At 42.4% G+C, this 26,088-nt stretch overlaps 1 protein-coding gene across 1 annotated transcript in view; it reads right to left on the minus strand.

Annotated features, from left to right (window-relative positions):
* Positions 1-1,936: 1,936 nt before the first annotated feature.
* Positions 1,937-26,088, minus strand: part of UBE2D1 (ubiquitin conjugating enzyme E2 D1) — a 35,033-nt gene continuing 10,881 nt past the window's right edge. Inside the window, exons 2-7 of the mRNA XM_044659221.1 lie at positions 13,666-13,729; positions 13,537-13,568; positions 10,781-10,858; positions 9,193-9,298; positions 5,862-5,955; positions 1,937-4,365 (exon numbers count right to left, since the gene is read on the minus strand). Coding sequence (XP_044515156.1) covers positions 4,320-4,365; positions 5,862-5,955; positions 9,193-9,298; positions 10,781-10,858; positions 13,537-13,568; positions 13,666-13,729 — 420 coding nt within the window. The 3' untranslated portion in view covers positions 1,937-4,319. The remainder of the gene's footprint in view (positions 4,366-5,861; positions 5,956-9,192; positions 9,299-10,780; positions 10,859-13,536; positions 13,569-13,665; positions 13,730-26,088) is intronic.

The following is a 26,088-nucleotide window of genomic DNA, read 5'->3' on the forward strand; positions in this document are numbered from 1 at the left end:
AAGTTTGCAAACAACGAAAACTAAAGAACACAAGGAAACACGGTGAAACACATGGAGATGTAAGGCAAGAACATAGAGGAAATAGAACTGTGCACATCACAGGCAGGGAAGTGGGAGCCAAAGGTCACAGAACTTCAGGCAGACCTGAAGTAGTCAAAGAACCAATGTGGCCTGTTGTAGTGGTTTATTTGGTTAATTCTACTGTTGTATACAAGCATGGTATGCATCTTCCCAGAGAACTGACAATCCTCGAGGTGGAGCGGGGGAACATGGGGGCAGAGTGTTTCATACATTGCTGAATATAAAGTATTTTTGTCTTTTTCTTTCTTATAAGATAGGATTTAATTATTGGGGAGGATTTGGAACCAGGGGATGAAGGAGCATGGGATCACATGCAAAAATAACTTTAATGTAAAAACCATTGACATCAATAGGTCTTAATAAAAGAAAAATGGCTTTAAAATGTATAGATTCTCCTATTTAGGTTGGTTCTTGGTTGTTTGTGGTTAGTAAGCTTACAATTTAAAAGTTAATATGCCAAAAATGTTATAGATATATATATATATATATATATATATATACACACACACACACACACACACACATACTTTTTTACAACTTGTAAATAATTTGGGATTGTGGTGCTTTTTAAAAGCCCTTTCCTTCCATCTTAGAATCAAAACTATGTATTGGCTCCAAGGCAGAAGAGCAGTAAGGGCTGGGCAATGGGGGTTAAGTGACTTGCCCAGGGTCACACAGCTAAGAACTGTTTGAAGTCAAATTCGTCTCTAGGTCTGGCTCTCAATCCACCGACCTATCCAGCTGCTGCCCTCCCCACCCCCGTTGTGGTTTTTAATGTATTAATAAGCCTCCTTGGATTAAACATTTAGTATTTCTTTTCTTAATGATAAAACTGTTTTGAAGAGAACCAGCCATTTCTGGTGTATTGGAAAATTAACTAAGAATCTGAAATATGTTCAGACTGCATCAGGACAAAAATCAAAGAGCTAATCATTCAGATTTGCCAACATCCAACATTCATTCCCTACAAATAACACAACTAGGGATTTTTGGCCCCCTGGATCAGTTCAAAAGCAGTCCAGTCAATTGGGCTGACTTTTGAATCAAATCCAAGTTGCCCAGATTGGCTCGGTCCAAGAGGAAAATTAAATTTCTTGGTACCTCCCGAGTGTTCAAATATAAAATTAAGACAAGGCTCCTGTTAAAGCCAAGGATTTGTTCAAGTAGGAAGACTGATCAGTGAACGTAAAGAAACTATTTTTATTTCCGGGACTAGTTGAGTTCTAAGGAAGGGGATGAATTTATTTGAAGGCCAGCTCCTCGCTTTCTGCTCATTTATATACATCGCTTAATCAGGGCGGGCACTCGGGACTGCTGGAAAGTCATGGAATTCAGACAAATACGTATGATTGTTCCCTGTCGTCTCCTCTGCCAGGGAACATTTGTGACAGAAGAAAAAAAAGAACCTGAACATCCTATCAGTGATTACATGCAGTAGTGAGGAACAGAATGCCAACCACGCTAGGAAAAGGCGATCTGGGCAGTTGGCTGAAACGTCAGTCTTTAGAAATTACATCCACAGCAATGGGGCCAAAGGTGCCCTCGCTCCTTCTTCTCTCCTTATCAGTGATGTTGCCCAGGATGATGTCCACCTCAGTCCTGGGGGGTGGGGTTGGGGGAGTCTAGACTCTGTACAAATGGGTCCCAACGGCCTTTGGGGTCACACCCTTTCTGTTCTACCCATCTCCAAAGGGGGCCTCCCACTCTGAAAGCGGCTGTTTGGAAGCCTGATCATCTGACCCATCGTATGCCGCTGCTGGGCTCTAAAGACCTTTACACCCGTCTCCATTAACCGAGAAGTGGGCAACTGTTTTCTTGTAGAATAACCCCGAAATCATGAAGCAAAGGAAAACACTATTTTGTCAAGTTTCAGAAACTTTAATGCAAGGAAAAAAAAATGATACTCCATAAATGAATGTCACAAAACAAAAGCTATAAGGATATTCCAGCAAACGAAGTCCTTTACTATTAAAGTCGATTAATTATCCAACCCCAGTGAGGCAAAGTTTCTTTCTAGCTACCTCAACGCCATTTCAAATTCCATGAAAAAGTAGCCCAGAATATAAAGTAACTTTCTGATGACTCTACTATGAATACTCAAAGTATGAGGTTTTTTTTTTAAACAATCACATTTTAAGTTGCCATTTCACAATTCATTTAAATATTTTACATACATTTATAAAACACGACATCTCTTCTTTTTTCATAAGCTTATTTGTGCCATAACTTTCTATCAAGAAGATAGCCAATTTAAATTATTTTCTTAAACCCATCACAAATAGGTGTACATTTATAGAACCACTGCAATAATACAGGAGAAATGACTGCGTTAAAGACATTAGGCGGTGAAAACGAAAACAACAATAATAATAGCACCTTGGTGTAGGGGCAATAGCACTAGCCCGAGAATCAGAAGACCTGGGTTCAAATTCTGGCTCTGTCACTTACTGTGTGACCGTGTGCAAGTTATTTATCCTCTCTGAACCTCCATTTCCTCATCTGGCCAAGGGGAGCCCTGCCGCTCGGCCCGCTTCCCCCCATGGGCGGCTTTGTCATGAGGATCAAATGAGATTCTGTATGCAGTGCTTTCAAAACTGTCACTCACCAGACAAATGTAAGTTAATTACGATCTCTTAAAGTCAAATGATTAGAAAATTGATTTTCTTCAAAGGTTTCATTATGCAATAATGAAAGTTTGACACAAGTCATTTGGGAGCTTTGAAGCAAGCTACTCACAAAAATAGACTCAAACATGCATGATTTTAGTGTCTTCTTAAAACTTCTATAGTAAAAAATTGGTTTAATTCAAAATTGAGAATCCATTTCTAAAATACTATATTAGTAATTCTATGTTAGATATCGAGGATAAAATGAAAGTTAGATCTACGGAACAAACTTATTTTTAAAACATGCACCTGTAGACATATATTCCGTTTTTCCTATCCATTAAACTAGTCCTTGTGTCTACAAGTGCTATCCTCAGGGTCCATCCCACAGGCCTGCCATAACAGTGAAATCATCTTCTGGAAGAGATTCCTTTGGGTTCTTTGATATACAAAGCGCCTCAACACCAGGATCCACAACAGACCCACAATAGTCTGAATTCTGCTCGACAGCAAGAGAGTTACAGGAATGATCTGTTAGCACAATGATTTCCTGGTAAGGGATGCTAATTTCATGTCAGACAAGATTTATACAGGAAATATAAGAATAACAAATGAAAATTAAATACATGAACTCCGAATAAGGCAAACCTTATTTTCAAAATTGGGAGTACTCCTCGTCAACAACTTGCATGCAAAACTATATACAATATTCAGCTCCTTTCTCATAGACCTAGTAATGAGTCTTGTTGTAAAAACAGGCATGACAAGTAGTAGAAAAAGCATTTTATTTATATGGAAAAAGCTACAGTCAGATCTGTAAAAGGTCTGTGAGAATATTATATTGCCCGTACGAAAAAAAAAAAATCAAATGTGAATAGCAACAAATAAAAGTTACATATCGTCCCTACGTAGCAGTGCAATTAGTTCACATTGCAATAAAATTAAGTCAAGTATGCAACAAAATCAAAACCAAGTGTTTCTCCATCATCAGCATACTGAGAATTACAGTGTAAAAGATCATGGGAGGAAGGTTTTCGGAATCTGCAGTCAGTCTACGCAACGTCCTAAGCGAGAGAAGGAGGAGGCAAAGCGTTCGTCGGCTTCATTGCCAGCAGTTGTGTTATGTCAATACTGTGCACGGGGAGAGAACGTCTAATGAGCTGACTTACATAGTAAATAAAATATATTTAGTCTATACAGTAAAAAAATACAAATTATATAGTGAGCTAACAAAGAAGGAAATCTGAATACAGATTTCTAAAACTGACGCCATCTTAGACAAACACATACAGTATCGCATGTAAAAACATAGAGTGTGTCCGCACAAAAGAATTTGGTTGCTTTTCAACTGCACTGTGGATCTTGTAGGCTGAAGACGCAGATGTCCAAGTATCTTAAAAACCATAATAAATGTCTTTTGCAAAGCATACAAAAGGATAAATACTCTCATCACAGTCTTAAGGTTATTTTTGGAAGTTTGTTTTGTCTTGCTCCAGAAACACATTTAGAATGGGTAAAAATCAAAGGGTTTCAGGGTATACTGAAACAGTAAACGGTGCTCGATTTTACTTCTAATATTGAAAAAACCTAGAATTTACAGTACTCTGGGATAGAGGAAAAAAATCTTCAAATTTACATTGCATATTTCTGAGTCCATTCTCTTGCGTGTCTGTTGTATCTGTGGGGAGACAAAAAAGAGTTACGGTGAAACTATGGACAGACGTGTCTCTCCTCAGAGGCTCTAAATGTAAAAAATAAATAAATTCTTTCAGGGGAAGCCAGCAGCCCTCCAGCCACCCAAGGTCTGAATGGCCCCATCATTCGACCCACAAGACTACAAATGTACCTGAATGAACAACATTTCAACTCAACTCTCCCAAAGCTGGGAGGATCTCTCAACTACTTCACTGTAAAAATCAGGCTATTCGGACCCCAGAAAGAGAGAAGAAATCAATCTGTGAGATACAGCATGCGCAAACCTGGCCCACCGAGGTCAGGTACTGTCGGGAATCTGCCAAGGAGCGTTTTGAGGAACGCCAGCTCCAGAGCAGGGTTCTTGCGATCCCGGAAAATCAAGGACCAAGATGAAACAGTTTCAAAATAGGCGGCTAGGCTCTGAGGTTTCAGCTTGGTTTTGTTTTTGTTTGAAAGATCTGAATTCAAGGGGATTTAACTTTTCCTTTTGGGAAGTAAAAATAAATGTAAACTCCCCAAATCAAAGAATTTTCAACATGTAACACCCCACAGATGGATCATGCTTAATAAATTGCCTGCTGGCTTGAACCTTTTCTAAATGGCAATAATAGTAAATGGAAGGAAAATACTATTTTTTTATATGGAATAGCTCTCTGGGAGGAAGAGAGAGGATACTGGGGATAACTAAGATGATGTAAGAAACATAAGACATTAATAAAAACGGACCTTAAAATTTCATTCATTCATTTATTTATTTATAAAGCCTTTACTTCCTATCTTAGAATTGCTATTGATTCTAAGGCAGAAGAGTGGCAAAGGCGAGGCAATGGAGGCTAAGTAACTTGCCCAGGATCCCAGTTAGTGAGGCCTGATGCTCTACCCACTATGCCACCTAGCTTCCCCAAAAATGTATTCTGAAAAACTGTGATGGGAAGGGCACAAAATCATAAGATTACCAAACTAGAAACGGAAAGGAGCCATCTACTCCAACGTTCTTTTTCACAAATAAGGAAACTAGCCTTAGATCACAGTTGGCAGAGCCGGGCCTAGAGCGCAGGTCCTCTGGAACCCAACCTCATGCTTTTCTCCTCTATAGCCTCTTGAGAGTAGACCGATAAAGAGGGCCTGGATGAATCCACATGATACCAAATTGCTTGCCTTCTCAAGGAGGGGTGAGAGGAAGGGAGAAAATTTGGAATTCAACATCTAAAAAAAAATGCATGCTAAAATTTCTTTATGTGTAAGTAGGAAATATTTGGCAAAAGAAAAATATATTGGAAAAAAATAGACTTATAAGTAGGCACAGAAAAGACCAGGGTACCCATACGATAAGGGAAGATAAGGAAAAAGTAGAATTGAGTCATGAGCAGTCACTCTCCTGAGTATAACTGAATTCTCTTAAATGCACATGTAAAACCTTTTCTCTGGCCTATGAACACAAATGTACCCAATCCAAAACAAACAGGCCGAAATACTTACTTTTCCTTGTCTGATTTATAGATTTGTGCAATATCTGGTACTAAGGGGTCATCTGGGTTTGGATCACAGAGTAGAGAACATATGGACAACAAAACTGGAAGGAAAGAAAAAGCCATCAGACGGTGGTCGTTTCCAAACGGTCCTACAGATTTGTACGAACATTCACACCCAAGAAACACCCAAGTCTACAGACACTCGCTTAAAGCAGCCACCTCACGTCTCGTCTACACTTGCTGGCCCAGATTAGAAAAAGTTCCATGCGATCTCTGTAAGAAAGCTCGACGCTGAGGCGACGATGAATCGTGCGCCCCACGGCCACGCTTCTCAGCCAGACGGATGGAAGCAGAGGGGACGCCGGATTGGTTCTGGGAGGTTTCAAAGCGCTTTAGAGACGCTTGTTCAGTTGTTCTTCCAACCACGCTGAGAGCTGGACATTCTCATCCTCCGCCTTTTACAGACGAGGACCCTGAGGCTCGCCCTGGGCCCTGCAGCCAACGGCTGGCCTCTTCCTGGTTCTCTAAACGGCAGGCAGCCTTCCCTCTGTGAATGATCACAGCCATCAAAGCTTGAAACTGCATTGAGAATTCTGTTTAGGAATGAGCTACGTTATCTCCAAAAGAGCCAAAACCTCCCTAAATTCTCTGCAGGAACACATTTTTCTGAATACTGCCTAAACTATCCCAAAGAATGAAATGGAAAAAGAATTCTTCAAGGGACTGCTTCTGTTGCCCTCTGAGGGCCGGGACGCCATCCCATCCCATCTCTGAAATTCTAGCAGCCCCTCGCCCGACCCACAGCAGTCTGGTACCCCCAGGACCGATGGTTTCCTCCGCCAGCACTGAGCCTAACTCAGCTTCCTAGATAAGCCCGAAGCGCTTGCTGGAGCTGGAGACAGACTAAATGACTGGGGCAGGGTCACCTCTGTGTGTCAAAGGTGGGAATAGAGCCCAGCAAACCACCCACTCTGTCAAGCTGCTGTTTGTATCCAGGAGGCTGCATACTTTATTATTAATAATAATATTATAATCATTATTATAGTCATCAATAATAATAAAACCAATATATAATTAAAGTAATAATTAATAAATATTAGCCGCCCTGAAACCCTAACTCCAAAAGTTCAGGAGACAGGTAGGTTTTAATAACAGAAAACACGCCTTTCCTCGTCTTCTAAGTCAATCCTATGAACAACAAAAGCCTGTGCCCAAGCTCGGGTGGGCGGCCATCTAGCTGGCCTGCAGTTTATTCTGGCCAAAAACAAAGGGCAAAAGCACTGCCCAACAGGCAGTTGGCAAAATTCAGGATCAGTTATCTAATATCTAGCCTCCATTTTCACTGGTGCCCCTGGGCCTTCCCATGTGGATGAGAACACGATGGGCATCCCTGAGGCTCTTCTTACTTAAACGTACATCTCTGGTGTCTGGGGAGGAGGCAGCGCACGGGGAAGGTGCTGCTTCTTTTTCGGACGGCCCTCGTTAATGCACTGTTTCATTTCTGAGTAAATGAAAACAGCTGTGAAATTCTCCCCCCATCGTGCCTTCCTCAACTTCCTCTTTCAGAATCCCCCAAGTCCAGAGAGGTGATACGTGACAGGGGGAGACTGGCTGGGAGGGAAAGAGGCTGATGAAGGTGGGGGCGCCGGGCACCGAGGTCCACCGCGGCCCCCCACCTGAGTCACGTACGATAAGTAACCTGACAGAATAATTCTGCTGGGACGCCACAAGAATGTCTCCTTGACATCTGGGTCTAGGCCTGGGGATGCCGTCCTTCCATCATGTTTGTATGAAAAGGGCCAGAATGAGAGCTTTAGGATTCAGAAGTGACAGAATATTTAAACAAACCCTGAAGCATGAACATGACATTAAGGGGAGGTGGGGTGTCACTCCCTGGCGGTCTCCAGTGGCAGGAAAAGCCCCCCCTTGCCTCAGGGGCATCTCAAAAAGCAAATGAGAACGGCAGAAACAACACTATCATTTTGGAATCCAAAGGACAAAGCTTCCAGAGGCCACCGAGGCTCAATATTCTTGAACTAAAGCCAGCAGAGTCAGAGGACAGCGTCTTGGCAGGCCGCCATGTCTTGTGTAAGTGTTCGCACTTGGCTATTTATGTCCAATGAGATGTGTCTCCCCGCCAATGCAGGAAATAGGGGGTTCACGTCAGTCAGTCTTGGATCACTGAGGCGGGCAGTCTTTGCATCAGAAGGCTGCTGTTGCTGCTGCTGGGTCAGTAAGGACATTTTAGATGAGAAAACGGGCCGCTGTGGACCACAGAGCCGAAGAAGGCGATGAAGCACCCAGGCTGGCCGGCGTGTGAGCCGCCCTAGCTGTGTCTACGCAGCAGCCCTCAAAGCGCCCCGCTTCTACAGAAATATCGCCGTCAGGCATCAACTTAAAAATAACACACAGGAAGAAACGATTCTGGGCTCTTTACACGAAGACTACAAGGATCACGATTTTCTCGGATTTTACAGAAAACGCAAACAGCCAGTCATCAGGGGGGCTGGTCTTTCTGCCCCAAAGACAAGGCTCCCGAATCCTGCGTGATGGTGGGGCAAGGACGGTCCATTATCCCCCCCAAAGGCCGTCAGAAACACTATTGCACTGACAGAGAGAACCCCGATAAATGCTGAGTAAAGTCGGGAGGGCGACTCCTGCCTGGTGTTCATTGTTGCTGCCAAAACGCCATCACGAGCAAGTAAACGCCGTCAACTGCGGGGCCTGGTTATCGCTTTTCCACACTGGGAGATACTATGGATCAGTTCTGTGTTCTGTGGCTTCTGCCTGCTTCTCTGATCATTTGGGTCTCTGACTGCCAAAGTACAACACTTATTTTATTTAACAGAAACACGTCCTGACTGTGCAAGATACAGCACTGGTTACGCTGAAGCCAGAAGCCGCCATGGCTGCCCTTAGCGGACACCCCAAGTCTGACGGAGAATATTCGCCTCGCCTGCCACGCTTCTCACTGGGAAGGGACGGACGTCCTTTCTCTGACGCTGCCTGCCTCGGAGTCACCGCCGACAGCTCGTTTCCTCCACAGCTCCCATCGTGGCCTTCTCCTTCGGGGATCAGGGGGGGTACTCGCGCCTCACCTCGGTAAGAGCAGGACTTCCCCCTGAAATCTGACTCAGGCAGCCTCTTTGTGGCATTTTTTTAAAAGGAGAAAACAAGGAGACACAATTGGGAAAACCCCATCATCTTTCCGGCGGCGTTTGCGGCCAGGGCGCTCGCCTGCCTCCGTCCCAGCCACCTCTCGGGCACAGCCTCAGAGCGAGAGAGGAGGGGGCGGCTGGTTCCTCTTCCCAACATGACTCACTTGTAAAGGAAGTTACCTTTTGAGACAGTCAGCGCTGGGGACCACTGTGACCTCAGGATATCAAGACAAATACTTCCATTGCTATTTATGTTGGGATGGTAGATTTTTGTCGTGAAAGCAATCTATAGAGAAAAAAAAGGCTAGTTATTAAAAAAAAAAAATAAAAGCAAATAGCGAAACAGGAAGCCAAAGTATCAGCCAACTCACTCAGGGCTAGGCCTTCTTTTATCAAAGTGATCTGGGTAGAAAAAAATGTTTGGACTGGGCAGAACCTAGATAAATGCTTTAACACCCAAATCTCCCTCTTCCCATCTTCTTCTCCCTTTATTTTTTTCTTCTTTCTTTCCCTTTTTTTTTGAACCCTTACCTTCTGCCTTAGTAACAGTTCCAAGGCAAAAGCGATAAAGACTAGGCAATGGAGGTTAAGTGACTTGCCCAGGGTCACACAGCTAGGGAGTATGTGAGATCACATTTGAACTCGGGTCCTCTCAACTCCAGGCCTGTGCTACCTAGCTGCCCTTTCTCTTTATTTCTTGTTCCCTTTCTCTTTCCCATGCCTTAGAGCAGTGATGGGCAAACTTTTTAAAGAGGGGGCCAAAGGAAAGGAAATGTTCCTCTGTCAGTCTGTTTCTAAGGCAACTCTTTCAAAGTTTCATCATATCATATCCTACTCATTGTATTTGTCAGATTAGGAATAATAATGTCAAAGGGATAGAACATTTAAGGGGGCCGCAATTGGCCTGCAGGCCTTAGTTTGCCCATCACTGCCTTAGATGGATCAATATAAATTCTGAATATAGTAGCTGGAGACTAAGAAGACTGAATGACCAGAGCTTTGCAGTTTGGAGGGAGGGGAGGGTGGAGGTGGTCAGGAACCATGATTGCCTCAGTGTGCAAACTTTCTTCTTCTCCCCATAAATATCCATATAATCTTCTATCTTTAACAGTTCTGAGGCAGTCTTTTCAGCAATATCTAAAAGGATCTGCCCCCCTTTAAATATAAATTAATGATTCACTGATTGCCTGGGTCAAAAATGTATGGAAAAACGAGAACAGGGAAATCCTTAGCCCTGAATTTATTTGTCCATCATGCGAGCATACATGTATCATCATTGACTTAAGCCTCCTGAAAGTCAGATAACAGACCCAAAAAACCTTGAGCAGTGGAGGCTACAAATACCATGGAAGAATGGCTCATGCGCTATCTGCCCTCCTGAGGCTGATAACAATGGGCCTTCCTCAGAAGGATGCTCCGAGGTGCAGCAGTCTAAGCATCAGCAAGCCTGTTTTACCAACAAGGAAATGGAGGCTTAGAATTTAATTGACTTGTCCAAGGTCACAAAGTTGGTAGCAAGTTCAGAGTGAGAATTTTATCCCAAATTTCCCAACTCCAATTTCAGCGTTCTTTCCACTATCATAACTCAGTTATTAGAAAGCCCGTTAAAACCACTTCGAAGCTGCTGAGTGAATCAATCAAATACAGATAAGGCTTCCAATGGAGCCATGGAACAAAACTCAAACTGCTGCTGATAAAATGGACACGATTTTAAAATGTCCCAACAGAGGGGATAAGGAAGGGTCATCCATTGAAAATGCACATTTACCTTTGGTGGCTTAAAAGGATAGTCTGTTGGGAAATGTACAGTGAGGAAGAAGACTCCACCTTGGTATGCGCTGTCCGGCTGAAATAAGAAAGCATGCCTGTCACTTGGAGCTCATCACTTCTTCCCAGGTACCAAATATGTGGGCAATTCCCTTCCCCCCCCCCCCCCCGCCCAAACCTTTCAATTAGTCAAAAGGGCTCTGCCTACTCTACATTCCAAATCATTTACCTCTTTTTGCAGGCAGAAAGGAAGATCTTCCAAATACCCCCAGAGACCATAAAACTCTCTCAACAGGACCCAGACAAACAAATCCGTCAATGAACACAGATTTGTGTCATACTCATAGAAATGGACTGTGAGGGGGAAAAAAGAAAGTTCTGCAGGCCTAATCGAATGCAGAAAAAAGACTGGAGTCAAGCTGTTCTTTTCATTTTTATAAGACAGCTCTAGTCACTGGTGCAGTGGGATAGAGTAGGACAGGACAGAAGAATCCCCACCAAACCCTAAAATGGGATATTCCATTTCAAAGGCAAGGGCTGATGGTTCAGAGCCATGAGGGGGACCAGCTCGTGGACAAATAGTTGAAGCCCAGGTGAAACATGAACCCAAGTCTCTGGACTCCACAACTAACACTCTTCCTTCAAGAAAAAAGCAGAAATGAAATGGATCCTATCCTGTAACCAAAACATCCAACTTTGGCCTTGTAATGGAATAAATCTATCTGGCTTCAGAAGTGGGGCTGGGAGTAAAAACAAAACCACAATTTATCAATAAAACAAGTCTCAGAGGATGGATTCTACGCCTTGGTTATATGGCTTCCTGGCCAAATAGTGAAGGGCCAACCTGACAGGGCATGGCAGTGCCCTCCCCATCTTTTTGATAATTTAGAATTCATCTATCATTATCAGTTTTTGTATTTGTTAGACAAAGTGGAGTTTAAATTTTGACAACGTCCCCTTAATGTGCTTTAAGAATATTTGCAATGGAGGCAGTGAGGTAGATCAATGGACTGAGTCAGGTCCAGTGACAAGAGGTCCTGGGTTCAAATCTGGCCTCAGACACTTCCTAGCTGGGTGACCCTGGGCAAGTCACTTCACCCCCACTGTCTAGCCCTGACCCCTCTTCTACCTTGGAACCAACACACGGTATCAATTCTAAGATGGAAGGTGAGGGATTAGAAAAAGAAAAGAATATTTGCAACCTAAGCAGAGAAAGGAGCTCATTCAAGGCATGATAGCAAAGAGCATTCTAAGCAAGTCATCCTTCCACATAGGACCTGTTATTAGGCTCCTGAGTCTGAGATTGGTGCCTCTCTCAATCCCACGGGGGCGCTCCCAACCACGGCGGCCCTTCTAGCTCATTAAGAGTAAAGAAGTGAGCCAAAGGGGTCGGCAAAGCTGAGCTTCAGATCCATGACTCGGGCTCCAGGGGCCTTCTCTGACTTCTGGCCCTAAGTTATCAACTGGTACAATCATTAACTGACACCACAATTCCATAACTCTGAATGTTCTAAAGAGGTAACAAATAACAAATAGAAATTCCTGAAAAACTAGGAAGAAAATATATTTTATAATTCCTCTAAAAAAATAAAAGGAGTTCAATAAAAGCTGGCATCTGGGGAGGAGCATAGACAGGAGGAGGCCAAGGCCCCAAGGTTCTTGGCTCTCCCACTAAGGAGCTCCAGGGCTCTGGGAACAATGGGATAGGACTGGATGAAGCCCAGAATGCCAAAGATTATCTACCACAACACACCCATTTTACAAACAAGGAAACTGAGACAAAGAGAGAGGAAGTGAGTTGCTTAAGGTCACACAAATAAGAAGTACAGGAGCTGGGCCTTGAATTCAGGTCTGGTGACTCCCAAGTCCACAGTTCTTTCTACCACCCTTTCCAGCTCTAACACTTGTGATTCTATGACTAATTGGAAATGCGTTGGTGCTAAGTCTTTTAAGTAATCAGGATTTTAGAGTAAAAAGAAAGTTTAATTACTAACAACTGAATAGATTTAGCTCATGGGGGAGAAGAGGAAGGAACCCAGCCAATAGAACGGGGTGCTAGAGCAGCCCCTCTCCCCCAAGCAGAACTGAACTGTTTGAGTTTTAATGATCTTCAAACAGAAAGGCCAGGAGATGAGCCCTGAGACCCCTGAAGAGGCCAAAGAGTCCTCTGGGTCAAGAGTAATAATTACAACAAGCAGCCTGTCCCGAAACAGCCAGGAATTGGGGTGCAGAAAAAGTCACTGTGGCCAGATGTGGTGCAAAGGCAAAGCCTTCACGGGGGCAGGAAAAAAAAGAAATGCCTCCCAGCAAACCAGGCATGGCGAGCCCAAGAAAACCTATCACTGGACCAACTTGAATCTGTTCTTTTGTCCATTTCCAAGATAATCAAATCTCTGGCACTCAGACCACCCACCGAGGAGCCATACTTACTTTTTTAGGGGGAAAGGTCAAAAAAACAAACCACCAAACCAATTGCGGGCTCTGAACTGTGGCCATTCATCATAATGCTTCATGATCAGCGATTAGGAGAATCAAAGCGATCCCAGCAATCTTATCAGATTATTGGCTGAGAAATCCATTGAGCCCCCTAAGTCTCTAATTAGCCTTCTTCTGGATTAATGTCACGGGGAGATGGGGAGATGGGGAGGGGCGGGGGAGGCAGGGAGACCACCTCACAGAAGAGAGATCCAAGGAAGGGATGAGAGCGCAGCTGGCTCAGAGGGTCAGGTTTGTCTGCAGGAATCAGAGCATACTTACGGGTCCCATAATAGTTGCTTGCCAGTGGAACACTGAAACAGACAAAGGATGGTTTGAGTCATCAGCAAGTGTTCAGACCTTCAATACTAAGAGAAGCAAAAACGGAGCGAGCAAAAGAGCAAAGCTTACAGTCATCTCCCACAGGTCCTGCTGAGCAGTGGGCAGGAGGGTCACGCTGCAGATCACTCAATTCCTGTGGCAAAGGAAGAAGATCGGGGGTTAATTTTCTCCTTTTCCCAATCAAACACCCACAATCAGCCTTCCGACATTTCCATTTAGGATCAGGGGCTCCAGCGATCCACCAGGGTCCATTCATAGCAAGAGAGCACAGAAGAGATCCATCAAGAAAGAGCTGCCCCCTTTCAAGCATAGAAATGAATGAATGCATTATTGCTCAGTCACCCCCTTCACTCTGATTCCAAAGCTGCAGGATGCAAGACTCCCACCTAAAGCTGGATTTTACAAAGACAAAAAAAACAAACAAACAAAAACCCAACAAAACCCAAGGCTTTTGCCTTCAAGGGGACTGCAATCTAAATGAGAAGGTAGAGGGGGAAGACAAAATGCAAATGCTGGAATAAGTAGCATAGTGCAAAGTGTGGCACAAATAAAGGGAAAGAATTGAGCCTAAAAAGAGTCCTGGCACCTAAATAAATAGAGAAGAGGAGGAAGGGCAAGCCAGAGAAGAAGAATTAGTCAAGATCTAAGTTCAAGGAACAATGCCCTGACAATAATTTTAGTTGAAGATTCTAATAAGGTAGCATTTCCCATATTTTTTTGTTGTGGAAACAACAAATGTTAGTCTAAGGGGTCTGAAGGAAGATACAAATAGCATGGAGATTAACTGGGGGTGGGAGAAAATTTTCAACAAAATCACTGAAACTAAGGCGATTTTTATCCTTGTCAAATAAAATAGTTGCCCCCCCCAAAAAAAAAAACCTTCATTATTTAGGGGTAGCTAGGTGGCTCAGTGGATAGAGTATCAGACCTGGAGTTGGGAGGACCCAGGTTCAAATCTAGCCTCAGACACTTAGCTGTGTGGCCCTGGGCAAGTCACTTAACCCCATTTGCCTAGTCCTTGCTCTTCTTTTAGACTTCTTACTAAGACAAAAAGAAAAGGTTTAAAAAATTCATTATTAAGAAAAAAATTTTTAGGGAACAATATTGCAAGCATAGTTTCCTTTCAGAAGCCACTACATCTCCTGGAAGACCAGAGTTTGGGAAATCTATAGGAAGAGTGGTAAATAAAGATGTCAGGTATGGAGGTGCTAGGTTGTGGCGGGGCCTTAAATGCCAAAGCCTAGCATGGGGCTCTGCGGTGCTGAGGACAGAGCTGTCACTTAAGCCAAGATAGCTGCCTTTGGCACCTAGAACTTTCTGAGGCATCTTCTACTCTCCTTCTGACACCCATCGGAGTTGTTGAGTCCATGACTCTATCATCGCTGGCCTTCTCTTTGGCCTCTTTCCAATCCTCATCCTTTCTGACTTCCCAGAGCCTTTCACAATGAAGACCATCCTCTCACCTCTGAGTCTTAAAAACTCTCTTAGTTCTCCTCTTATCTGTCTGGCACACTTTCCCAGACACTTTTGCTAGATCTTTACGTGTGAGAACACTCACTAATTGTGGGTGTCCCTCAGGTACTCTCCTAGGCTCTGGGTACTTTCCCTTCAAGTGTTGTTATTCAATCAGTTAGCTTTGTGTCCAGTTTTCCTTTGTTGATGGAGTTTTCTTGGCAAAGATACTGGAGTAGTTTGCTACTTCCTTCTCTAGTATGTCCCCCAAGAGGAATAGGGGTTAAATGATTTGCCCAGGGTCACACAGCTAGTAAGTGTCTGTGGACTTAAACTCAGGACTTTGTGACTCTAGGCCAAAAACTTTATCTACTGTGCCACTTAGCAACCCCTTTCCTTGTACCCTGCCACTGCTCCAAACACCTACTCTATGTACGTGATGTTCAAACCTGTCTAGGTCAATCTCCTTCCTCGCTGGGCTCCAGACCCATCACTCTAATTGCCTAAAATACATCTCTAAGTGGTATCATTTATACCTGGTACTCATCAAGTCTCCCCCAAATTCATTCTCCCCCTCCCCATCTCTTAACAGCAACAAGTGCTGCCTGTGCACCAAAGCCAAGGGCCATCTTTGTCTACTTCTCCCTGGTCGGCACATTTCGTCAGTTTTCTCCCATCCCCTTCCTCTCCGTTCTTCCCAAGGTGCCCCCAGCCCCCCATCCAGACCACTGTAATGGTCTCTTAAGCTATCTCCCCTTCTTCAACCTGTCTGTACTCCAATCAATCCCTCCCTCCCATCTTGACAAAAACTCCTCTTCCTAATCTACCAACCTGATTACGGCACTCCACTCTTACCAAAATTTCAGCTGCTTCCACTGTCTACTGAATCAAATCCAATCATCTTAGCCTTGTATTCACAGGATCAATGAGAGAAAGCTGGAAGAGAGCTCAGAAATCATGTAGTCCAAACCCCTCATTTTACAGATAAGGAAACTAAGGCACAAAGAAGTTGAGAAACAAGATCTCTCAGGAAGCAAATGGCAGTCAGAATTTGAACCCAGATCATTTAAATCCAAACCCACTCCTCTTTCCCTACATCCCTCTCATTCAAAGTTCTCCAGAATCAGGCTCAAATCACCTTTGGCCACCTCGTTTCACACCTTCTCTTTGCTGTTCTAAGAACATATTCAGAGTTGACATTTGCTATAGTGCTTTCCAATCTAGCTGAATTGTTGCCTTCTATGAAGTCTTCGCTGATCCCTTCCAGTGTGACACAGACTTCCTCAGCTTTGAACTCTCAGAATTATAAAGCTTTTCTGTTCTCTTTGGTATTGTAGTTATTCAAGGACATCTCTTCTCCACTGGATCATAACCATCTTGAAGGAAAAAAAATCATTATCTCATTCCAATTATGAAAAAAAAAAGAACTTGCTTGAAAAACCTGACAAGGATACATACATCAACCAACTAAAGTGTTTAAAAGACACGTACAAAGAAAAGCAAAGCCAGGTCACTGAGAACAAATACAAAAGAATGAGGTGGTTCTCGGAAAGATAGCACAACACAAGATATATCAGAAAACCTTAAGGGCACAGAATGAGCAGAGGCTTGTGGTGAATTCTCTTAGGACAACAAAAAGAGCTTTTTAAAGCAATGTTCTCAGATATGGGAAAGATCAAAGATGATCAAGGATCACTGCTTCAGGTAGATGAAATAAAAACACGATGGAGAGAAAGCCAGAGACACTGCAGGGTAACAGACACAAAGCGGGAAGAAATAGCTTCCACATAGGATGAGAGTCTAAGCTCAGAAAGACTGCGACAAGCTAGAACTTTGGGCCAAATCAAGTAAGATGGAATTGAAAAGTGAAGTCAGACTCTTGGATTTGAGAAAATCAGCTCTGCAAATATAAAATGCCACAAGAGAGGCTCTATAGCAACTAATAGGAAAAAGATCAGGGGAACACATGGGTTGAGGCGGACATGATTGGGGATGTAGACTCGAAATGAGCGCACCAATGCAACTATTAATAATATGGACATAGGTCTTGATCGATGACACATGTTAAAACCAGGGGAAATGCGCATCGGCTATGGGGGAGGAGAGCTGGGGTGGGGGTTGAAGGGGAAAGTAAGAGCATGAATTATGTAACCATGTTAACTTTTCTAAAAAATAAATATTAACAAATGTTAAAAAAAGATCAGGGGATCTTAGTAATGGCGAGTTCGACTGAAGTCAGTAATGTCATATGGAATCCAAGAAAATGAATGCCATTGGAAGAGCTGGCCTAGGAAGAGATCAGCCTCACTTGGTTTCTGCCCTCACTGGAACACATCTGGTGTACCACATTGTAGAATGATACCTTAGGAAGGGCAGTGGCAATCTGGGAGGGTAAATGGGATGGGGAAACATTTTCAGAATCAGTACCCATTGGATGAGTTCAAGGAAACGGAAATATTCAGCCTGAAGACAAGACTTAGGGGGAGGCACATTGTGGTTGGCTTCAAGTACTTTAAGATGACGGAGAAGAGGAATTATGTTGATGGAAACAGAACTATATTTTTTTTAAACCCTTAACTTCTGTGTATTGGTTCTCAGGCAGAAGATTGGTAAGGGTGGGCAATGGGGGTCAAGTGACTTGCCCAGGGTCACACAACTGGGAAGTGTCTGAGGCCAGATTTGAACCTAGGACCTCCCGTCTCTAGGTCTGACTCTCAATCCACTGAGCTACCCAGCTGCCCCCAGACAGAACTATCTTAATAAGAGCTCTCCAAAAATGGAATTGGCTATATCAGGAAATAGAAGCTTCTCCCACCTGGAAGGCTTTAAGGAATAGTTAGATGACCACTTGTTAGGTATATCATAGAGGGGATTCTCATTTAAGTCCTGGTTGAACTAAATAGACTCTGAGGCCCCTTCTGACTCTGATATTCAGTGTGTCTGTAACCAGGGCAGAATGCACCGGTATTATCAGTCCTATTTCCCTGGACAAAGGCTTCAGTATTATGACCATATTCTTGATGGTTTTTTCCTGATACCTCCTCTCCCCTCCCCACCTCCCTCTTTCTTTTCTCTTTACATCTAGAAGATCTTCAAGATGAAGAGAATGGGGGCAGCAGAGCTTTTAAAAAGATACAACATGGCAGGTTAGTAGAGCAGCTGTTTTCAAGGCTTGAATGGCAATTATGGGCAAAAGAAATTAGGACTGTTCTGATGGCTCCAAAGACCAAACTAGAAACAAATGATGGAAGATGCAAAACAAGTAGATTCAAGCTTAAAAGAAACACTTCTCAACAAGTGGAGTTCCACAGCGTTAATAGACTTCACTGGGAGGGCGTGCGCTCTCCATCCTTAAAGGAGGTCTGCAAACAAAGGCTAGATGCCCATTTCTAAAAATGTTCTTGAAAGTCCTCTTGTTCATGTATGGTACTGGACTAGATGGCCTCACGGGCCCCTTCCAATCTCCAACCAGATTCTGTGATTCTAGGATACTTAAGTGTTCTGTCTGTTTCTCTTTTGTTGACCAAGAAGAATGAGAGGCTCATTATCTTTAGGTTGGTAAAAGCAGAATTGGTTAAAAAAAAAAAACAAAAAAAAAAACCTGAAACTTAAGAAGAGAATATCTGACTGCCCTCAATTATTTGAAGCCATTAGGCTCAGCTAAACAATATTTAAATAAGTTGTGGGTATGGTTGCTGAGCCACTCCTAGTGATATTTGAAAAACTGTGCTCAATATGAAATAGAAAGTGTTTGCAGGAATAAAATAAATGCAGCTAGAATGAGAATGGAGACTGTGGACTAGGAAAAAATCTCTGCATCGAGCAGCTCTGACAAGGAGGTGATATTCAGGCCATACCAAGAATGAACACAAATCAACAATAGATAGGTGGCCAAAGGATCAGAACAATTCACTAGAGGAATCACAAACTACAGCCAATCATGAAAGACTACTGCAAATAACAAATAAGCGAGACACAAATCAAGTAATCCAACATGAGATTTCATCTTGTATCCCACAAATTAGCAAAGATGAGAAAGATGGAAACGGATAATATTGAAGAGGCTTTTGGAAGAAAGGCACAGCAGCAATATTATTATTGTTGTTGGGGCAGGAAGTTGGCATGACCGATAGGGAAAGCAATCTGGAATTATGCTGAATAAGTCAGTAAAATGTCTATACCTTTGACTCAGGAATTCTATTTGTAGACAAATATTCCAAGGAGGTCAAAGATAAACATAAAGGTAGAAAGTACACCAGATAATCACTGTAGTCCTTTTTTGTGCTAACAAAGAACTGGAAATAAAGTATATGCAGATCATTTGGAGAGTGGCTAAACAAACTGTGGTATGTGGATACAATGGAATATTATCCTGCAAAAAGAAACAATAAACAGGAATAATTCAAGAGAAAGCTGTAAGAGTTACCTGACCTGATATAGTGAAGCAATAATACAATAACTATAACAATTTAAAGAAGAAAAATGAAACCGAACCGTAGGTAATTATAATGACCCTAGAGATAAATGTAGAAAGCCTACCTCCCTCTCTTCATTGTGAAGGTAAGAGAAGATGAGTGTGAAATACTGTCAGACAGTCGATGGGTTATTTGGATTAGCTTTTTTTTTTCTCCCTTACCAGGGAAGAGTTATGAATGGGGTGGACAAAGAAGAGATATATACCTGCCATAAACATACACATATACTGGAAAATTAAAAGACATCAAGAAAAGAAGGCAACGAATGAGTAAAAGTCACATCAATTTTCGGGGGTGGGGGGGAATAAAGAGGGGAGCAGTCTCTTCAAACCACAGGCCCAAGGAAGCTGGATTGATAAAATTTTAGAAAATGTTATTAAAAATGAAGTGAAAGAGGGCAGCTGGGTGGCTCAGTGGATTGAGAGCCAGGTCTAAAGAAGGAGGTCCCAGGTTCAAATCTGGTCTTAGACATTTCTTAGCTATTTGACCTTAACCCCCATTGCCTAGGCTTTATCACTCTTCTGCCTTGGAACCAATACATAGTGTTGATTCTAAGGCAGAAGGTAAGGGCCAGAGAGAGAGAGAGAGAGAGAGAGAGAGAGAGAGAGAGAGAGAGAGAGAGAGAGAATGAGATTAGTGATCACCAGGACCACCACTGGTTAATCAGGAATAAGATACTGCAAAGTAACTTCATTCTCTGGTTTAATAGGGAAAGGTTACTAACCTTACTAAGACTTGGTGAGTGCAATTAAATCAGCAAAATTCTCCCACAAGAGCCTTGTAGGCAACAAGGAAGGAGGAAAACCAGGCAGGCTAGTTCAGTAGATTATAAATAGTTGACTACTCAAAATCATCAGAGCACTTACCAACGATGGGATAGAGACCAGTAGCCTGGAGAGAGGCCTCCGGAGAAGTTGGCCCTGTCTAGTTCTGTTTTGATCATTGGCTTAGATGGAAGGAGATAGGCTTCCCCAAAGCTGGGGAAGATAGCTAATACCTAAGATGACATAACTGGGAAACAGAAATAGCTCAGCAGACTGGAACTATGTGAGCTGAATCTAATATTAAACTTTGTAGAGTTAAATGTAAAATCTTCTAGGTGATTTCAAAAAGCCCAAGTGCTCAATGATCACTTGTTCATGCGAAAGGGACCTTGAAAAGAGGCTCTTGGGTTGCATGAAAGGCATCCACGAGGAGGTTGGCTGGCTATAATCCTGCAGGAGACTTACTACATGCCACCTCTGAGGCACTGTGATTGTTTAGTTTACGGACAACTTGGGAAAGATACCGGGAGCAAGGCCCAAGAATGGCAATCAGAATGAGGGATGCCCTATGAAGATCAACTGAAGGAAGCAGAACCAATTAGCATAATGAAAAAAGGACACTGAAAGCCTAGGGGGGAAAGGTGGGAGAGCTGGAAGATCAAAATGGTTTTACAGATCACAGAGAGCAGGTAAACCAGCAAGAAGTTCCAGGTTCCATGCAGCTCAGTATGAAAAGCTTTTTAATAATTAAAGCTGTCTCAAATTAGAATGGGCTGCCTTCAAATGTTGAGTTGCCCATCTTTAGAAGTGCTTGTGTGATATTATATCAGAAATAACATTTGAAATTCCTTCAAACTCTGAGACAAGAAAACCCAGAAATAAGGCTAAAAGTAGCATCAAGGAAGAACTGAAGTTTAAGTGAATGCCCCATCCTCCCTGAGAACAAAGCCTACCTTTAAAATAAAAGTGAAAGTCAAGGAAAAAAAAGAACGAACATTGAAAAAGAAGAAAAAAACCACCTACCCATAGAAAATTTAGAGCAAGGCACAGCCATAGAAGGGGACAGTGAAAGCAAAGCAAAAACATGCCAAGTCCCAAAGAAAAATATGAATTGGATTCAGATTATGGAAGAGCTCAAAAAGAACTTCAAAAAGCAATTAAGAAAGGCAGAAGAAAAATGTGGAAGAGAAATGAAAGCAATAAAGAAGAAATAGGCCTAATGAAAAAGGAGGCTCAAAAGCTTAAAAAATTAGAATTGGGCAACTAGAAGCTAATGACATTTCATGAGACATCAAGAAACAATAATTTTTTTTAAATGAAAAAATAGAAGAAAACATAAAATATCTCATTGAAAAAAATGACCTAGAAAATAGATCCAGGAGAGACAATTTAAGAATTATTTAAAAAAATAAAAAGCCATGATTAGTCTATGAAATAATAACTTGTATCTTCTTCAGAGATCTGTCCAATTAAAACTAAGTATTGTTTCCAAGGCAGAAGAGCAGTAAGGACTAGGCCAATGGGGTTAAGTGACTTGCCCAGTGGCACAGCTAAAAAGTATCTGAGATCACATCTGAACCCTGGTCCTCCTGGCTCCAGGCCTGCCCCTCTATCAACTATGTTACCTAACTGCCCCTCCATATCTGTTTATTGAGTCTTTGGGCCAAATTTTAAATATATGTGCTCCACTTTAAAAAATGTTTATGAAATATAGCAGAAACTAGCACATTCATTTTTGTTTACATGGCCAGGGAGGACTGGTCATTGGCATCACATTTTTATTTCTAAGTAGTGATTAGGAAAACAAAAATGAGCTCTGTCTGTTTAGGATAAATATTTTAAAAATAAGTAAAATCAGATCACAGGACAAAGGGATAGAAGAAACCTTATCTAGTCTAATTCCTGCAACATTGTCCGCTATGCACCCTTTTTACAGATTAGGAAATAGGTAGGGAGTTGAAGACAGTTGTCCAAGGTCACAGAGGCTTCAGAAGGCTAGGGCTCAAATTCAAATCTTCTGACTCTGAATCCAATTCTCTTATCATAACTTTTCTTCTTTCTATTCTAAAAGCTGCCAATTTAATAGGCCATATTATAAAACTGAACTTGTTCACATTGTCTTAGAGTGATTTGAGAAATGACTACATCTAATAATACGGTATAAAGAAGAGGAAACATTTCAGAAGCAAAGTTACAGAATGGGGCTCTCTGGTTTCAAGAAGACCTGCAAGTCATTATATATATCACACCAATTTAAGTTTGGGGATTTGGAGAAGAGTCAAATTCAATATGGAAACAGAAGTAATAAAACCTAGTTATCTCATCTAACTTCAGATAAGGGAAACCACATCAATGCTTTCCTTATACTTACTACCTCCTAGGACAAGTCATTTAAACATCCTGGGTCTCAGTTTCCTCATCTGTAAAATGAGAAAGCTGGTCTGGATGGATGCCAACATGGGGTCTCTCCCAGCTCCAGTTTGAGGACCTGAAGAACCAAACTGCCACTCAATTCACATACAGAGCTTTATCTTGCACCAACAAAAAAGGCAGAATGGATGATACCTCCATGAAGAAAGGAGGGGGCGACCACTGAATAGCTTGTTGTTTTTTTAAACCCTTATCTTCCTTAAAGAATCAATACTGTGAATGGCTAGGCAATGGAGGTTAGGGTTTTATCCAGGGTCACACAGCTAGAAAGTATCTGAGGCCAGTTGAACCCGGAGCCTCCCAATACACTAAGCTACCTGGCTGCCCCACTCTGAATAGTTTTTTTTAAATATTTGGGGATTTTCACACTTTTTTCTCTTCATTCTCAAGACAAGTAAGCCAAACCTGGGAATTCAGTAGCTAAGCTCAAGAGGTGGGTACTGCTATGACTGTTCCTCTGCAATCACAGTCGGTCATTGCATTGATCAGAATTCAATAAAAATAGTAATTAATACTTAGGATTATACCTAAATAATAATGCCTAAAGTTTGTATAGAGCTTTAAGGTTTGCAAAGCGTATTATATGTTAACTCATTTGATGTAATGTAGATGCCATTATTATCCTGGTTATACAGGTAAGGAATCTTGTTCCACAGCTGGCAAGCACCTGAGGCAGAATTCAAACTCTTCTCTGCCTGAATTTAATACTCTGCAGCATTTCCGACAAATCTCCTGATTTCTCTGAACTCATTCCCTCCATCATTTCTTACCTTACAAGAGCGTTCCATGATGTTAGAACTTGGGGTTTATATAATAGTGCTTTACAAATATAATCTGAGGAAACTGAGGCAGACAGGCTAAGGGACTTGCCCAAGGTGACACAGCCAGTAGCTATCTGCGGCTACATTTGAAATGGGATCTTCCTGACTTCAGTCCGAGTGCTCTCATCCACTGGCTCACCTAAGCTGTTTCTAATATATTGTAACATAATTTGTACACCAGATCCCAATTCTTTACTAGGAGAGCTGCTCTACGTGGTATTGTCCATTTGAATTCTTTTCCTTCTTTGGGTCTTTTTGATATTCTGGTATTGCGACTATTTCAACATCCAAGTGGCTCTCCTGAAGCTTTTTTTTTTAAATCAATGATATGAAGAGACATAAATCTAAAGGACAATGACATTGGCAGCTAGATGGCACAGCTGGGGTCAGGAATTCACTCTGTTTGTCTCAGTTTCCTCATCTATAAAATGAGCTGGAGAAGACAACAGGCAAACCACTCCAGAAGAACATCCCAATTAGTGTCACAAAAAGTCAGCCGTGACTCACCAACAACAATCCCTAATCACTGAGGTTATGAGAAACAGAGAACAACATGGGTCTTGAAGCAAAATTCTTAGAAGAGATTTCACTTCACTTCCTACCTGATTCTGCTAAACTTATGACACTGTCATTTTGGTCAAGTCCACTTGCTGGAAACACAGAAGTTCCGGTTTCTGTTTTCCTCTTATTCGCAAACACAGTGAAACTTCATTAAGGGAAGTTGTGTGCAAAAGTAAAAACAAAAATAAACTTCTTAAAGGCAACTCAAAAGAGTTTCACTCTGCTGCTCTGAACAGGGAGACAACAACAGTGTTGAAATATCTGGGGGAAGCCACGAGCATTTCTTTGTAGACTGTGTCACACTTCCAAATTCTATTAAAAGAGAAGGAACGTCAGGGAACTCTTATGGCATGTTTCCAAAGGCCACAAGCATAAAAGACTACACGTATACTTTCCCACATAAAGGGTTTTTTCTTTACACAAGACAGATCTGAGATTGGGCATTTCATTCCAGGAAGATCTGCCATTCTTTGACATGGACCAATCTGAGAAATATTAGGGATGGCAGAAGGAGGCATGACAGGAGAGATGATTAAGAGAGACGGAGCCAAGAACTAAGTCTGTGACATTACACCGCTGAGAGGGGAGCCCAGAAAATGGAGAGGGGGAGCAGGGAGTTGGTTTATAACATACAAAATGCCCCTGTGAACGGAGAAAGGCTCTATCTTTCATCTATACCTTTGAGTATCATCATGAGTACCATCAGTCTCATCATTGAACAGACTTGCTCTTTACAAGAACTGAAATGTACCTAGCAGGCAAATGTAATTATAATTTATTAATACCATTTATTTACATGAGGAATAAATATCATTTGTTGATAAATTATAATATAAATCTACCCAACCGACACACTTAGATCCACCTAACTGGTCGGCCACTGTCTTCACAGAGCTTCCACCTATGATTGATTTTAATCTAGCTAGTAAGAAAACACTGAGCACACAGCATCCTCAACTCAATCATAAATACTGCTGATTACTACAGTTCTAAAGACTTTAAAAAAACCAAAACCCTTGCCAATTGTCTTAAGATCAATACTAAGTATCAGTTCCAAGGCAGAAGAGTGGTCAGGGCTAGACAACTGAGATGAAATTACTTGCCCAGGAAATATGTATGGGCACATTTGAACCCAGGTCCTCCTCCATCTAGGCCTGATGCATTATCCGCTGGGTTACCTAGACACCCCATTCTAATGACTTTTTTTAAAATTATTTTTAAGCCTTTACCTTCCATCTTAGAATCAAAACTGTGCATTGGTTCCAAGGCAGAAGAGTGGACAGGGCTAGGTCAGTGATGGCAAACCTCTTAGAGATCGAGTACCCAAACGGCAACCCTCACACAGCATGTGAGCAGCCCCCTTAGCCCAGATAGGGGGCAGAGGAAGCGCTCCCATTGGGCTGCTGGGCAGAAGGGAGGGTGATGAGAGAACTATCCTCAGGCACATGGAGAGGGGTAAAGGAGCAGCCTCTCCAGCACGCGTGCCGCAGGCTCACCGACACAGGACTAGGTGAGGGCAGGTAAGTGACTTGGCCAGGGTTACACGACTAGGAAGGGTCTGAGGACTTTTTGATCATGAAGAACAGACCTGCTTTATACCTTTTATCCTCCCTCCACACAGAAAGGTCACTCGATGACCAAACTCTGAGCACTCGCCATACCGAGTGATGGGGATACGAGGACAAACACTGCCAAGTCTCCACCCTCAAGAAGTCCAAACTCTCTCGGAGGTCAAGGGGTACCCGCGGAGATATACAAGTCCAACATGAATTCCACATGGATGCTTAAAAGCTTGCCACCCAAACAGGGTCAGCAGCTAATTAAAGCATTCTCGAAAATGTTTGTAAGGGAATCGAGAGACTTTTCAAGGCAGCCCAAGACCCGGATTAGGGAAGAGCCAGTATAGTCATGGTCAGTTTACGAGGGCTGACAGGAAATCAAAAAGAAACAAAACAGTCTATTTTCGAGCCGACACAGCCTTAACGTTTC

This window comes from Gracilinanus agilis, chromosome 2 (genome assembly GCF_016433145.1).
Source record: "Gracilinanus agilis isolate LMUSP501 chromosome 2, AgileGrace, whole genome shotgun sequence".
NCBI classification, from domain to species: domain Eukaryota; kingdom Metazoa; phylum Chordata; class Mammalia; order Didelphimorphia; family Didelphidae; genus Gracilinanus; species Gracilinanus agilis.